General features: G+C 42.5%; 1 protein-coding gene across 18 annotated transcripts in view; it reads left to right on the forward strand.

Moving 5' to 3' along the window:
- ARHGAP17 (Rho GTPase activating protein 17) overlaps positions 1-16,116 on the forward strand; it is a 90,867-nt gene that overhangs the window by 68,384 nt on the left and 6,367 nt on the right. For 2 of the 18 annotated variants that reach the window (XM_070232059.1, XM_070232063.1), the window contains 5 exons: positions 417-573; positions 2,323-2,556; positions 4,615-4,784; positions 9,464-10,102; positions 11,261-11,284. In XM_070232059.1, coding sequence (XP_070088160.1) covers positions 417-573; positions 2,323-2,556; positions 4,615-4,784; positions 9,464-10,102; positions 11,261-11,284 — 1,224 coding nt within the window. Of the gene's footprint in view, positions 1-416; positions 574-2,322; positions 2,557-4,614; positions 4,785-9,463; positions 10,103-11,260; positions 11,309-13,041; positions 13,091-16,116 lie in introns of all 18 variants that reach the window. The other 16 variants (XM_070232062.1, XM_070232067.1, XM_070232069.1 and 13 more) reach the window with 11 other exon arrangements.

Genomic DNA, 16,116 nt, shown 5'->3' on the forward strand with positions numbered 1-16,116 from the left:
TTTGAGAAAATGAGTCTTGCAAAAACTGCCGTAGGCAGTGTGGAGTTGATATGGCCTTTTATTTCTAATTTATATTAAACTGTAAATATTTCTCTTCTTTTATGATTCAAATAAGTAATCCTTGCTTCGTGTCATCTTCTGTATCCCATGATTTTTTTTCTTACAAAAAATAAAACAGAGGAGTTGTGTAACTTGTATTGTGAATCATATCCCCTCCCCTATTTCTAGCTCTCTTATTTCACCCCCCTGGTTTGATAAACCCTTCTTAAGGTGTGAGTGCATGGAGCTTCCACTTGTGAATAGCAAGGACTTGTGGACTGAAGAGTGAGGTTCCTATTCCATTGGGGTGTTTTAAAGCCCCTCTCAACTCCTGTGCTCTATGTCTCATTTACACTTCTTTGTTTTTCTTCTCGTAGAGGTGGAGTTTAACGTATCAGAAGCATTTGTACCTCTTGCCACCCCAAATTCCAATCACTCGTCCCACACTGGAAATGACTCTGACTCGGGGACCCTAGAGAGGAAGCGACCTGCCAGCATGGCGGTGATGGAAGGGGACTTGGTGAAGAAGGAGAGGTATGTTTAGAATTGTTCACTTTCAAACTGGCCGTAGATGTCACGTAGAAGAATTGTTAAACCCTTGGTATCTGGTACTGCCTCAATGGACTTATAATATCAGAGTGATCCACCATGTACCATGACTATTAGAGTCCAGAGAGTTTCAGGAATACTGCTCTAGTTCATTCCAAGCATTAATCTGACCATAAAGTAGATACGTAGCTTGTCAGTTAACATTTGTACCGTATGCGTCCAAGCTTTACTTGGTGGTCTGAGATAAGCCCTACACAGTGGCATCACACATGTTACAAATTCACCTAAATGTACTTGATTGGGGGAAAAAGAGAAGAAGGAAGAAAAAGTTAAAAATTGTGGACATACGTCTAGGAGTGAATGTGAGAACAATCTCTCTCTCACAGTTAGTTGTGTGATTTGGTGTTTAAAGAGAAATATTTCTGGTATAACTTGGCCTCTCAATGGAAGCCAACTGCTGAATCTGATGTTCAGCTAGAGAAACCTCAGAATGTGCCAATTCCAGAAGGAAAGAAATGGCTGTGCTGGACTTAGTGAGAGACAGTATGTCTCTAAACTAGGCTCCATGGGCGATTTGTGGGATTTTCAAAGGTTATTAAGGCTGTTTGTGATTTTTGCCTTCAGATGCCAATCTGTCCAACATGTGTGATGAAATGCCACTGTGTTCATCAGTAATGCTGAGAGTTAGAGAGGCCTGTTTGAAGTAATGTGCTTTTCTTGCATACATGTTATAATATTACTGGAAATAGTTTTACATTCAAACTAAACAACAGCTGTTATTTTAATTGCCCAATCTTATAATGAGCTTTGTTTTTTTGTTTTGCTTTTTTTTGTAAAAAGCTTTACTTTCCTGTTCTTTTATTCTGGAATCCACGTTTATGTACAGAAGTTTTACTTCTCTGAAGCCCCGTTCATACATTCGGTAGTGCTTCCTGATGGCAAACTCTGTCCTCCGCAAAATTAGCCTTCGTATATTTTAAGTCAGAAAATGCAATGTTGTGGGTCAAGTTAGCACACAATAAACAATTCTCAGTTATCTGTCTGGGTGGATTCTCCCCGCCAGCTGACCCAGTAAACCCAAGCTCGGGGAGCCATGTATCTCTCTATTTTTTTAAACTGAAAAAAAGTTTTAAGGTTTATATACCAGTGAGTTTAAATGAAAAGTAGGTCTTCCTTCTACCTATCGCCCAACCACCATCCCCTTCTCAAAAGCAATAATTTTCCAGTCTTACGTATCCTTTCAGATATGTTCTTTGCAGACACACGTACAGATATTTCTACATCTCAGCTTACGAGGCAGTGTGCTGTGACAGCCTTACCTTGCGCTGGGAGGACTTCTGCACACAGCTTCCACATTGTTCCCCAAACACACAGATTTGGGATGATGGGCTTGTATGTAGTAGTATGGAAATAAACACACTAAAACGATGTCATTCACTCAAGATGAGAGGCCTGCCTATTTGCTTTCAACTGCTCACACCCACATTGAGAAAGGACATTGATCAGTACCAGGTCTGTTGGCTCTCTCAGGTTTAAAGCCAAATTGAGTTGCTTGCCTTGGTAATAGGAATGACCATTAATCATTGGTCATTAATCATTAATTGCTGCTGCGTTGCATACTGGGCAACTTGGGTGGCTATCCCCATGTGTGGGTTTTAACACACGTGGAGCAGTGGGCTTCTGTGTCGGTGGTCAGCTTGCATGGTGTGTTGACTGTTTCTTCTCTCTGTGTAGCTTTGGTGTGAAGCTTATGGACTTCCAGGCCCACCGGCGGGGTGGCACTCTAAATAGAAAGCACATATCTCCCGCTTTCCAGCCACCACTTCCGCCCACAGATGGCAGCACTTTGGCTCCAGCAGGCCCAGAGCCCCTTCCCCAGAGCTCTAGGGCTGAAAGCAGCTCAGGGGGTGGGACTGTCCCCTCCTCTGCGGGCATACTGGAGCAGGGGCCAAGCCCGGGCGACAGCAGGTAAGGAGGCCAGCTTGTGCTGGCAGGAATGCTGGGCACCCCAGCCTTCTTCAGGTGCTGGCCTGTGGGCATCCATGCCCACAGAATCACTTGGCATATTTTGAACCAGATTTGCCTTCACTCCTCTCGTTGGCAAAGGATGGGAAAAAAGACTGCATATTGCTCGCTTCTTTTCCTGTTTTCAAGAGAAAGCAACATTTGCTTGCATTCTGTACTGTACTGCTTTGGTGCTGGAAACTGGAAGCCAGTAGGTGTCTAGCAGTATTACAAACCTCTTTACCTGTGTGATGTGTACTCAGTGTTCATGTACCGTTTGCTCGTTGTCATCTAGTATGCTAACTCGTAAACATTTGAATGTAGCAAGTTAGTTAGATTATAGTATTCCTGGCATTCACTCATTCACTCACTTACTCACTCACTCACTCACTCACTCACTCACTCACTCACCCATTCACCCAGCCAGCCAGCCAGCCCATCCGTCTATCCATCCATCCGTCAAATAAGATTTTCTGAGTAACTGTTAAGTGCCAGACGCTGCACTAAGCACACTAGGTGACTGAGGTCCCCTCACCCCCAGCTTTCAGTCTTGTAGGGGAGTTGATACACGAGTACAAGGTAGAAAATATGATGATAGCTTTTCTTAAAAGCCTCTTTTGTTGCTTAACCTTTTGATTAGCCACCTGTAATGGGCTGCAAATATATAGAAACTTTAAGAAAAAGCACCTTTAAACTTGAGATTTTCATTTAATTGGCGTGAATTTTTATTTAATTTGCACTGACCCAGGCAGCTGGTTCAGAACTGACAGCTGATGTAAAAGGTGAGCCCCTCTACAGAGTATATGCTAAAATTTTTATTATCATTTATTCTACTTTGACCACCTATGAAGCACTAAATGGTCATATATAGAGTAAAATAAATGCGTAAAACAAAGACAGCCAGTGTATCCATGCATCTTTTTCCGCGCAGAGAGATGAATTTGCCTTGGGAGAACTCCCTCACTTCATCTCCTTTGGGATGGGGAGGGAATACCTTGTGGTGTATGAAGCTAGCTACTTATGTGATAAGAATCTTGTTAAATCCTCATAGCTGAATTCTGAATGTTTTGTCATTCCTGAATTCCTTTTTACTCACATAATTTGGGGAAGTTCAATTTTTAGTTAAAAAGAACTGAGGCTTCAAACTTCCTAGAGCTTCATATGCTGATCATAAGCTCCAATGTTGGCTTGTCAGTAACTACTGCTCCATGCACGTATTTGTTTGGGTTTAAATTTTTTTGATTGCGGAAAAAAAGTATTAGCAAACTCACATTTTCATTTACCTGTAGCATTCAACTTGTTTAATTAAGCCTAAATATATTATTTAAGACAATAATTAGTCATCACTGCAGAAGGACAGATGGAATGTCAGTCATCGATTTGGTCTTTGTTTCATTCTGTAGATATTTTTGTGAACATTTCACTAATGATGTTCACTCTTTAATTACCTTGACAAAATGTCACTGTAAAGTTTGTTAGAAAAAGTTCAGAGCTAGGAAGTAGAAAGCCTGAGTTTGATCTCTACTCTCCTGCTAACCACTCGGGACTTTGAGCAATCACTTAGCTTCTCAGAGTTTCTCTTTCCTCAGGTCCACATTATTGATAATAGTCGACTACTTTATAATTTACAGTATTAGTATTTGGCCCTAGCTTTTGCTTAGTTTTTTACAATGTCTGTGTCCAAATCACATTATTTTGAAGCCCAAAAACCCTTTCGCGTTTTTTAATATTTCCCAATTTAAGTACAAGCAAATTAGAACTTGAAATTTCTTGTTGGTTGCTGCAAAATGGTCTCGCTCATGATATTTGAGTGGCAGAGTAGGTGGAAGACAGTCTGATGCAACGAACCTCAAAATATGTAGTCTCGTGTGTCACCCAATAAATGTGTGAACAATTTGAAATTTCAGATCAACTTCTTGCCTGCTGAGGTGAAAATTCTGGTTGGCATCTTATATTTTACAGCATGCTCAGCTTTTCTAGCTGGGAATGCCTAACGTCTAACTTGGCTTCTTCTCCCCTTAGTCCTCCAAAACCCAAGGACTCTGCAGTTGCAGCTGCACCTGCACCGGGAAAAAACAGCAGTCAAACGGCCACTGGCCAGAATCAGGCCCAGACAGCGACTGGCTCCCATCAGCTCTCTGTGGGCCCAGCACACAATTCTGCTGGCCCCAGTCCCCACACTGTGCGTCGAGGTGAGTAGCCCCCTTCACTGCGTCCCCTTGGGAAGGATGTGCACACCTCCTCGGGTTAGTGCAGGGGTTCAGGTGGCGAGCCTTTCCAGCAGATTGTTTCCATGGCTGTTATAAAATATCAAGTAGAAAAATCAGTCATTGAAGAGAAAAATCATCGACGAGAAATGAAAAAATGGAGAGCAGGAAAGCAGACATTTAAGAAAACGTGTAAGCTATAAAGCTTAACAAACAAAAAGTCATTTCTCCAGAAACACTCCCAGTTTTCCAGGAATCTGGTGTTCCAAGCCCCCACTCTCTTTTGGAACTGTCACAGCCTCTGTACTAGCTAGGCTTTGCAGGTCTGCGAGCCATTGTACCCTCTGGCTTGGGGTCAGGGTCTTCTGGATCCTAATTAACGTATAATCCGAACTGTTACCATCCATGCCCCCTGTGGTCCGCCACACAGCAGCCAGAGGAATTGCTTTAAAACACAAAGCAGATCATGCCATTTCTTGGTTGAAACTCTCCAGTGGCTTCCGTGCAAACCTCCTACCGTGGGCCCTGCCTGGGCCTACCTCTGAGCCCACCCCTTACACTCTCCCACTCTCACCGCATGTCAGCCGTGCTGCTGTGCTCTCTGTTCCCTGATGCACTAAACTCATTACCTCTTTAGAGCTTCCACACTTGTTTTCTCTTCTAGAACATTCTGACCCATATCTTCATGTTGTTCTTTCTTCTTTTTTTAAATTTTATTTTATTGTGGTCAGTGTGCTTAACATGAGGTCTACACTCTCAAATTTTTAAGTGTGCTATTAAGTATACAATACAATATTGTACTCTAGGCACAATGTTCTACAGCAGATCTGTAGAACTTATTTTTCGTGCATAATTGAGACTTTATGCCTATTGATTAGCAGCTCTCCATTACCCTTCTTCCTAATACTCCATTCCCCTCATTACTCCTTCCAGGGAGTGCAACTACCATTCCACTCTGATTCTGCGACTTTGACTAGTTTAGATACCTCATGGAAGTGGAATCGTGCAGTATTTGTCCTTCTGTGGCTGACTTATTTCCCTTAGCATAATGTCCTTATGTTTTATCCATGTTGTCATATATGGCAGAATTTCCTTCTTTTTTTAAAGCTGAATAGTATTCCATTGTATGAATATACCATTTTTTTCTTTATCCATTCATCGTCAGTGGACATTTAGGTTGTTTGTACATTTTGCTTATTGTAAATAATGCCTCAATGAACATGGAAGTGCAAATATCTCTTCAAGATCCTAATTTCAATTCTTTTGAGTAAATACCCAGAAGTGGGATCACTGGATTATATGATAGTTCTATTTTTAATTTTCTGATGAACCTCCATATTATTTTCCACAGTGGCTGTACCAATTACATTCCCGCCAAAAGCACACAAGGGTTCCAATTTCTCCACATCCTTGCCAACACTTATCTTTTGTTTTTTGTTTTTGTTTTGAAGAAGATTAGCCCTGTGCTAACATCTGCCTCCAATCCTCATTTTGCTGAGGAAGATTGGCCCAGAGCTAACATCCGTGCCCATCTTCCTCTACTTTATATTTGGGATGCCTGCCACAGTGTAGCTTGATAAGCGGTGCATAGGTCCACACTCGGGATCTGGGCCGGCAAACCCCAGGCCGCCGAAGCGGAGCATGCGAACTTAACCGCTACACCACCAAGCCAGCCCCATCTTTTGTTTTTTTTGATGATAACCGTTCTAACAGGTGTGAGATGCTATCTCATTATGATTTTGATTTGCATTTTCCTGATGGTTAATGATGTTGAGCATCTTTTCACGTGCCTGTTGGTCACTTGTACATCTTCTTTGGATAAATGTCTGTTCAAGACTTTAGCCTATTTTAAAATTGCGTTAATTTTTTTGCTATTGAGTTGTAGGTGTTCCTTGTATATTTTGAAAATTAACCCCTTATGGTGAACATACTGATTGAAATCTTATATTTTATAGCACGCTCAGCTTTTCTAGCTGGGAATGCCTGACATCTAACTTGACTTCTGCTCCCCTTAGTCCTCCAAAACCCAAGGACTCTGTAGCTGCAGCTGCACTGGAGAGAAATAGCAGTCAGATGGCCACTATTACAAATATTTTCTCCCATTCTGTAGGGTGCCTTTTCCTTTTGTTGACTGTTTGCTTTGCTGTGCAGATGCTTTATGGTTTGGTGTAATCTCACTATTTTTCCTTTGGTTGCCTGTGCTTTTGGTGTCACAGCCATGAAATCATTGCCAACGCCAACATCATGAAGCTTTCTCCTTGTGTTTTCTTCAGAGTTTTACAGTTTCAGGTCTTACATTTAAGTCTTTAATCCATTTTGAATTGACTTTCGTGTGTGGTGTAAGATAAGACCCCGCTTTATCCTCCCAAAGGCTGTCCTCTCCTTTGAGCCACCATCATCTACATGTGGATCCCAACTGATCCTTGGGGGAAATAAGGTCTTCTCTACCTGGATTCCAGGTATAACGCTGCTTTTTTTTTTTTTTTTTTAAGATTTTATTTTTCCTTTTTCTTCCCAAAGCACCCCAGTACATAGTTGTATATTTTTAGTTGTGGGTCCTTCTAGTTGTGGCATGTGGGACGCCACCTCAGCATGGCCTGATGAGCAGTGCCATGTCCGCGCCCGGGATCTGAACCAGCAAAACCCTGGCCCGCTGAAGCAGAGGGCGCAAACTTACCCACTCGGCCACCGGGCCGGCCCCTGTAACGCTGCTTTCAGATTGAGACTCCTTCCTAGCCACATAGGAGTCTTTCCTGCTTCCTGCAGTCACAGATCTCCGGCTTCCTCACAGGAGGAGTTTGATCCTTTCTGCCCCTGCCTCAGCCTCCCAGCACCTTCATAGGTGGTCTTAGACAAGGGCTGCCTTTCGCCCAGCCTGGCTTCCATGTGGGACTCCCATCGCCTGTCACACTGCTCATGCTTCCTCTCCTGATTCCCTCCACACCCGTAAATGTCAGGAATGATCTTTTATTCAATATGAATTTACAATTAATATTGCTAGAATGGAAAGCTAGAAAATTTTCTTTTTTAAGTTGCTTATGGTAACCAGAGTATGGCTAATATTCCAGATTCCTTCCTTTGTCAGCTAGTTGGTTGTTTCTGTCGAAAAAGTTCTTCTGAGTTCCAGGGCCAAAAGTTCTAGGCCAGCAGAGCAGAGCAGACTTTATACCCTTTTCATTCCTGAATTCTGAGCACTATGAGCAGGGAGCCAGGCAGTGTAGGAAGGAGGAAGAGGGAAAAAAGAGTCCAGGGAATCCACAGGACATGGTGTGAACCTCTGTTTTGCCACTTACCAGTTTTGTGACCTTTTGCAGACGCTTGACCTTTCTAAGCCTCAGTTCTCTCCACCTTGAAATGGATATAACAATGCCTGTCTTGCAGTGAGCTCATGAGACTTACATGAGACAGTTTATCTAAAAGGCCTAACTTGGTGCTGGTGGTGTGTTAGGCAAACGATACCTGTTTGTTTCTGTCCTTCATTTCCCTCTCCCTTGCTCTGGGGATTAGTAGGATCTCAGCAGAATTTGAAAAATGCCAAAGTCTCTTCTTTCCACCCCTCCTCCCAGCCCCAAACCAGTCTCCAGACCTGTCATTTTTCCCTCCTACCTTACCCTCCTCAGTTACCAAATTCCCACCCCCTAGTGATCTAATTTCAGCTGGTGGAGGGAGGAGAGAGCTGTGGCTCACCTCTCCTTAGGGAGATCATTCTAAGGCACTCTTCCAGATTTATGTGTACTTTTACCTAGGATGTATCTATTAGCTCAAATGATTCTGAAACTGGTAGAACTTCTGTTAAAAAAAAAAGTCAAGCCTTCTAGGAGAAGCTGGCTTAGGGCCAGGGAGCCATGTTACGTACAAGCAGGCGGGTTGTGCTTAGGGGTCGCCTCTTAGCTGCCCTTGCTTCTCTCTGTTTCTTCCCACACTCTCTGAGGGATGAGCGCTGCTGTGTGGACTTACACGAGCAACTCCGTGTTGGTGGGGTGGCCTCCATGAGCTCAGCTTTCTTCTTATTGAGCTTTTAAAATGACAGGTCTTTAAGGACCTATATGTGTATAATGTAGTTTTTTAAAATAAACTTTTTATTGTGAATAATTTTAGATTTACAGAAAAGTTGCGAAGATCGGGCCGAGAGTTCCCCTAGGCCCTTCACTCACTTTCCTCTATCGTGAACATCCTACATCACCCTGGGACATTTATCACAGCTAAGAAACCAACACTCGTACATTACTATTAACTAAACCCCATCTTTTGTTCAAATTTCACCAGTTTTTCCACCAGTGACCATTTCCTGTTCCAGGCTCACTCCCATCCAGGAGACCACACTGCATTTAGTCCTTGCGTCCCCTTAGTCTCCGCTGGGCTGACAGTTTCTCAGTCTTCCCGTGTTTTATTATGGCTTTGACAGTTTTGGGGAGTACTAGTCAGGCATTGTAAAGAAAGTCCCTCAATTTACGCTTGTTGGATGTTTTTCTCATGGTTAGACTGGGTCTGTGGGTTTTGGGGAGGAAGACCACAGAGGTGAAGTGCCCTCTTCGTTGCCTCCTCTCAGGGGTACATACTATCAGCGCAGCTTATTACGGGCAAGATTAGCCTTGGTCCCTGGTTCAGGTGGTAGCTATCACTGTGCTGCTCTTGCTGAAAGATGTTTTTTCCCTTTTGTGCAGCTGTTAAAAAACCTGCTCCAGCACCCCCGAAGCCAGGAAACCCACCTCCTGGCCATCCTGGGGGCCAGAGTTCTCCAGGAACATCTCAGCATCCCCCTAGTCCGTCAGCAAAGCAATCCACCCGAAGTCCTTCTCCGCCCCCTCAGCACCCAGGCCAGGCTCCAGGCCAGCCCTGCGCCACCTCGCAGCTCTCTGCACCCCGGAGGTACTCCAGCAGCCTGTCTCCAATACAAGCTCCCAGTCACCCGCCACCACAGCCCCCGACGCAGGCCGCACTGCTGGTGCACTCCAAACCAAGTGGCCAGGGCCCAGCCACCCCCATGGCACTGCCCAGCGAACATGGACTTGAGCAGCCATCTCACACCCCTCCCCAGACTCCAACACCCCCCAGTACTCCACCCTTAGGAAAACAGAACCCCGGCCTGCCAGCTTCTCAGACGCAGGCGGTGAGTAACCCTGAGACTGTGCAGCTACACGCTGGAACCTTACCAAGACCGAGACCAGTACCAAAGCCGAGGAACCGACCCAGCGTGCCCCCACCCCCTCATCCTCCTGGCACTCCTCATCCTCCTGGCACCCAGTCAGCTGGGGATGGCAGCCTCACCAATGCAGCTCCCACTGCTTCCAAAATAGTGACGGGTAAGTAGGGAACCAGTTCAGATATTTCCCCTTTCCATTCTGCATTACTTTTGTACTACTCCCCTTCATTTAGGCTTTGATTTATAACAGGGGTCAGCAAACTACAACCGCAAGCCAAATCTGGCCCCCAGCTTGTTTTTATAAATAAAGTTTTATTGGAACACAGCCATGCCCATTTGTTTACATATGGTCTTTGGCTGCTTTTGTGCTAAAACAGCAGAATTGTGTAGTTGATTCAGAGGTCATATGACTCACAGAGCCTAAGATATTTACTACCTGGCCCTTGAAGTTTGCCAACCCCTGATTTATAGTTTCATTATGTGTTGAAGACCTGCACATCTACGTTTACATTTTTCTGAGTATAATGAGCTAATCGGGTGGGAGGTACAACATGAATATGAAATTTCTTAGTGAATTTTCTTAGTGAGATTTCTTAGTAAATTCTTCATTAAAATACTTAAGAGTAAAAATGTTCATAGTAAATGAAGCATTAGATATAACTTTAAAAAATATGATTTGTGCCAAATTGGATGCTCCCGGGAGATCTGGGGGCATGATCACATCAGAGTGCCAGCCTCCAGTAGTGAAAGAGGGAAGACTGAAGATTTCCCCATAATTCCCATGGAGACCTGTTTTGGGTGGCAGTGATTGTACAGATTTTAGTGGGCTATACCAAATGGGATATTCTAATATAGGCAGTCTAGAGCATGATCTTTTTATTTAACTATGACTTTTAAAAAAATTTCCATCCCAAGTGCTCTAATTTACTATTTGATTTAAGAAAGGGATGGATGGATTTTTTTTTTTTAGTGCGTTTTTAAACACGGTAATTAGGAGCCTTGCATCATTTCTCACAACAGCCCAATTTTGAATTTTTCTAAGTGGAGCTATTTTTAGAGAGGAAGCTGAAATATACCTCTGGGCTCTCCAACCGTGCTGAATGACTTCACAGCTGAAAATGAGCCAAGGTATACCCTAAACTGGCATCCCAAAGGAGGAGGGTTAACCAACTAGTCTAACTTCCAATAACTTTTTTTTCAGGAATAAAATGTGTAATTTGCACATGTTATAAATGGTTAATAACTTTTTCTGATGACACCTCAGCTTTTATTTTTAAAAAACAAAACGACATTGGTGTGTTTGTTTGTTTCCCAATAGATGCCCTCCCTAGTGCCCTCACAGGTGGGGAAGGTTTCCAGGACTAAGGTCTGTAACCCCCAAGCAGCTTGCCCCACAGCTCCAAATGCTCCTGCTTAGCCGTGTTGTGCATATGTGCTTTTGACTTTGTGCTCCGGAGCAGCCATTTGACCCCATGCCAGCCGTTCCGTAGCATGTAGACTTTACTTTTGTGTTTATCAGAAGCATTTTGAGCTGCAATGCTCCAAATTCAAGACGTAGGTGTCAGGAGATTGAGAGCCCGATTTCAAGCCGCTCAGATAAGATAGTAAGAATGTTTTCTCTCTTATTGGTAAGTCTTTCACAAGTGTTCTGCTCTTCTCAGTGTGATTTACCTGTCATTGATTGGCTCATCAGCATCCAACCAAGGAGGACTCGGGTGCAGTTAGCACAGAAAATTGTTTCCCTTGTGTCTTGAGCTTTAATTTTTAATTTTATATCTTAAGTGCAAGTTAACTGCATGGAGCTTCTTAATTCAATGTTTGAAATTCTCAGGACCAAAAGAAAAATCTTCCTCCAAAGATTCCCACACTAAATTCCTTTGCATTCTAGCATGCTTACATTTTGCTTTCTTAAACCACAGGAGTTTTTTAAAAGGCACCGTGAGGCTCATCTGGACCATGCCTTCAGGTCCACATTTGGATGGCATAAAGCTCTCATTATGTGTACGATTGCTTTCATCGGCAGATTTGAGCCTTAAGCCTTTAGTGGGCCCCACAGCTCTGGTGTGAGTAAGACTTTCTGTAGGAACCAGAAAGGGGAACAAGAGTGCAACCTTTAAAATGTAGAGGAGGACGCAGGAGTCATTCCACCTTCCCATCTCCTTGGTGATTGACCCAGAAGTCTGGGGCTCCCCAGTTGAGTGCGGAAGTCATTTACAGAGTGAAGCGGCTAAACCCTAAGTAAGGCTGAGCCTTTTAACACTTCAATTCTTGTGACACACCACAGTTTTTTCCCCAGATCTTTTCTTCCATTTAGATCTTTTCTTCTACAAACCAGAATTTGGTGTGTTCTTTAATACCATTGTTACCTGGGGTGTTTTTATTCCAGAAGGTTATTTTACGCCCTCCTACAACACTGTAATTCACACTGTAATACTCTGTACTTTATAATTATCAGATAAGTGAAATTTTATATTAAAGATACTTTTCCTGAAGATATTAGCTAAATGTTTAAAAACCTATCTATGCTATAAATTCTCCTAACTCAAGAAATTCCAGGTCACCACGATTATCTTTGTATTATAATTTCTTAAAATCCCCTGGACTGCCATTAAAAGCACACAAAAGGCCAACATTTAGAATTTATGAATCCGCTAGGGTTGATCATGCTGCTATTAGCCATTCTTGGATATAGCCATTGGGTATTTCCAGAAGAAAAAGTGAAACTGCCTTGGACAGGCAATTCTTTATTATGGCATCATGTTTTCACTTGGAAAACTTTAGACAGACAACTTCCTGATAACAGGTTATTCATTTAGAGCATTTAATCTTAAAAAGTTGAATTAAAGCCTGGGGTTTAAATAAGCTCTTGGGGGAGATTATTGCTGCCAAGCAGGTTTGGCAGGAACCTTTGGCAGCTCAGCACCAGCCCTGGAGAGTGGAGGGATGCTGGAGTCGTTATGGAGTCTCTTCTTGTTGTTACTATAGAAAGCAGTAGGATTTTAGCTTTGCAAGTAAAAGAGTTTTTACATCTTGCTGTTTTTAAAGTAATAGATTTTAGCAAAGAGTGTTCTAATTTAAACATTTTATTAAATAATTTAGATGTATGACCTGCCATATTCAGTAAGAACTGAAATTGGAATATTTAATGGTAAGGAAAAAGGCACCTGATTGGCCAAAGCATTTTTGCTACTTTATGATCATATTTGTGCACTAATGCCTGTTACTAACCAGTCACTCTAACCACGCCTGCTTGCATCCCTACTAATAGTGCATGCACTAAAGGAGGCTGGCTTCCTTCATGCTTGCTGTCAATTACTCTGAGTACTAAGTGTGTTCACAGATGTGCGACAGGTGGTCATGGGGCTGGTCTTGTTGCTTCTTTAATTTCCATTTTTTTCTATACCAGGCAGGCTTGAGGTATAGTAGAAAGAATATACGTTATAGAGTTGGACATGCCTGAATTCAAATTTCAGCTCTCTGTGTAACATCAGGCAAGGTACAACCTGGTTGATCTGTAAATCTGATGTCTGTGAGAATTATTGTCGAAGAGATTACATCAGATAAATAACAGCATCTAACAGTTCTTAATATACAGTGGACCTAAATAAATAGTAGCTATTTATTATCATTTTTATCTAGAAAAAAATAGGTAATCAGAGTTATGGATTAGATTCATAGGTTAACATTTTTAAAACTCATATGCCCAGACCCAGCCTTCTAGGACCCAGATGCAGGAGGTCTGGGGCCCAGGCAACCATATTTTGATTCTGATGCACCACTTGGTTTTCCTAATATGGGTTCTTTCACGGTTTAAAAAGACAGTGCTCAGGAGTGGAAGATAATTTCTTAATTTAGTGAGCCTGAGAATACCCATGAGTCATTCGTGCACTGTGTGCTGGTGTACCAAGTCAGTCTCTTAGCAGTCAACAAAAACTCAACACTTTGCTGGTTCTCATGGTGTTCTTTTTAAAAATTAGACTGTTTTTATATCATGAAAGGAATGCATTTAAAAAAATAATCATGGATATTAATGAAAATTTTGGAACTAAAAGTAAGAAGTCCCCTTCTACAGTTGAAGAAGTCTACCATTCATATTCTATTTTTTTCCTCTTTTTATTCTGAAAGACAAAGGGGTACATGATCATAATTATTTTGCATATGCAGATTTTGACCTTGCATTTTTATTTTACTTTACATCATATGCTCTTTCCCATGTTATAATGTAGTTTTTATAACCATCTTTTTCAATGACTGCATAATATTTCATTATTGCTCATAGTTAGACATTTAAGTGCCTTTTGCTTCTACTTGCAGTTTATTTTTAGTAGATATCAGAATCATGTCATTATACACATCCACTGAGACTTGAACAGAATCTCTCCTTTGACTAAAATAATAAAAAGTTGGCTCAAAGTCTTTTATAGACTAGAAAGACTCTCACAGCCCTAGAAAACTGATGAGGCGTAACAGGAAGTCATTCTAGTTTAAAGAGGGATGAATGGTGAGCAGAGGGTTGTTGGTTCACCCTGCAGTTGTGCCTGAAGTGTTTAATTTCAAGGATGTATTTGGATCCGTTACTCACCAAAGTGACTGTCAGAACAACTTGGGACTTTTTGAGGGGCAGGTTTATAACCCAAAGCGCATATTCAAAATTGTTGACGTGACAAATAAACCTTCTAGCACCATACCCTAAATTATAGAATGCAGTTCTGGCCCTTGGAGGGCCCACTTCCTGGATCACAAAACTCAAAAAAGGAAGGAACCTGGTTACATTTGTCTGAGCCCCAGATCAGTGGTGAAGTGCATCACGTTCTGCCTGTGAGCTGAGGCTGCGTGCAGCGCCTCTCTCTCTGGTTTTTGTTTTTGTTTGTTTGTTTTGGGTAAGGAAGACCAGCCCTAAGCTGACCTCTGTTGCCAGTCTTCCTCTTTTTTCTTGAGGAAGATGGTCCCTGAGCTAACATCTGTAGCAGTCTTCCTCCACTTTGTATATAGGATGCTACCACAGCATGGCTGAGCAGTGCATAGGTCCGCACCCAGGATCTGAACCTGCGAACCCTGGGCCACTGAAGTGGAGCAAACCCAACCACTACACCACTGGGCCAGCCCTCGGGGTTTTTGTTTTTTTGTTTTTTTTTAAATAAAATATCTGTCCTACAAACTTTACTCCAAGCGGTATGCTCAAAGACCAACCCTTCTTGGAATGCATATAATGAAAAGGAATGCCTCATGTAAATTCATAGCCAGAAAGTTTTAGAAGTGTTTAAAAAAAATAAAGAAGGTTCCTACAGGTTTCTTTCGAAAATAACCCTTTTTTCCTTTTTACTAAAATGAACCTGAGTGTCTAAGACTCACCCCATCAGCTCCTCAGATACTGTCTTCTCTCTCAGGACCCTCACCCAAGGGCATATAGACTCCTTTGGGAAGGAGGAAAAGCATTCTGCTGAGTAAGAACCAGATGCCAGAGTCTCGCCCGCCTGGCTTTGATCCTCTGTGAGGAGTTGTGCCTCTCAGTCTCCCTTTCTTCTCTCAACAGCAGCACTCATGCTGCCTTAAGGTTGTTTCACGGGGTTCAGCGATCTGATGCAATGACCTGTGTGGTGCACTTAGCACCATATCTGGTAGATAGTAGCTGCTCAATAATGTCAGCTGTTCTGATGAAGATTAGTCTATTTCTGGAAGCTGGTTCTCCACCCATGCTGTGATCCAGTAAGGTTTTTTGTGTGGAAACAGATTTGCTGTTTTCTTTCAAGAAATGGTTCATGTGAGAATGAGAGAGAAGCTGGGGAAAGAAATGTACCTGCCAACCTCAGGCAAACCAGACAGTGGCGGCAGAGTAAAGGAACTTCCCTTGTGCTGCCACCACACATTTTTCCCCTGAGTATATAAGTATGTTCATCATAAATAGTTACGGAAATTCAGAAAAATACAAATCCAGAAATTATTTGTATGCGATATAAAAAGAAGATTGCAAATTTGTCCTCTGAAAAGAGTCTGTGCTGATAGGTGTTAGCTTGCATGTAAATCCAGGTATTAACAGGTAGAATCTAATTAGTATGTACAACACCTTTGCATCGTGCATCCCCCAGCAGGCATGTCTGTTCCGTAGTTCCTTGTAAACTCTTTGGGCCAAGAAGAGACACTGGCTGGTCACACCATCTGTCTTATTGGGTTAGG

This window comes from Equus caballus, chromosome 13 (genome assembly GCF_041296265.1).
Source record: "Equus caballus isolate H_3958 breed thoroughbred chromosome 13, TB-T2T, whole genome shotgun sequence".
In the NCBI taxonomy this organism is placed as follows: domain Eukaryota; kingdom Metazoa; phylum Chordata; class Mammalia; order Perissodactyla; family Equidae; genus Equus; species Equus caballus.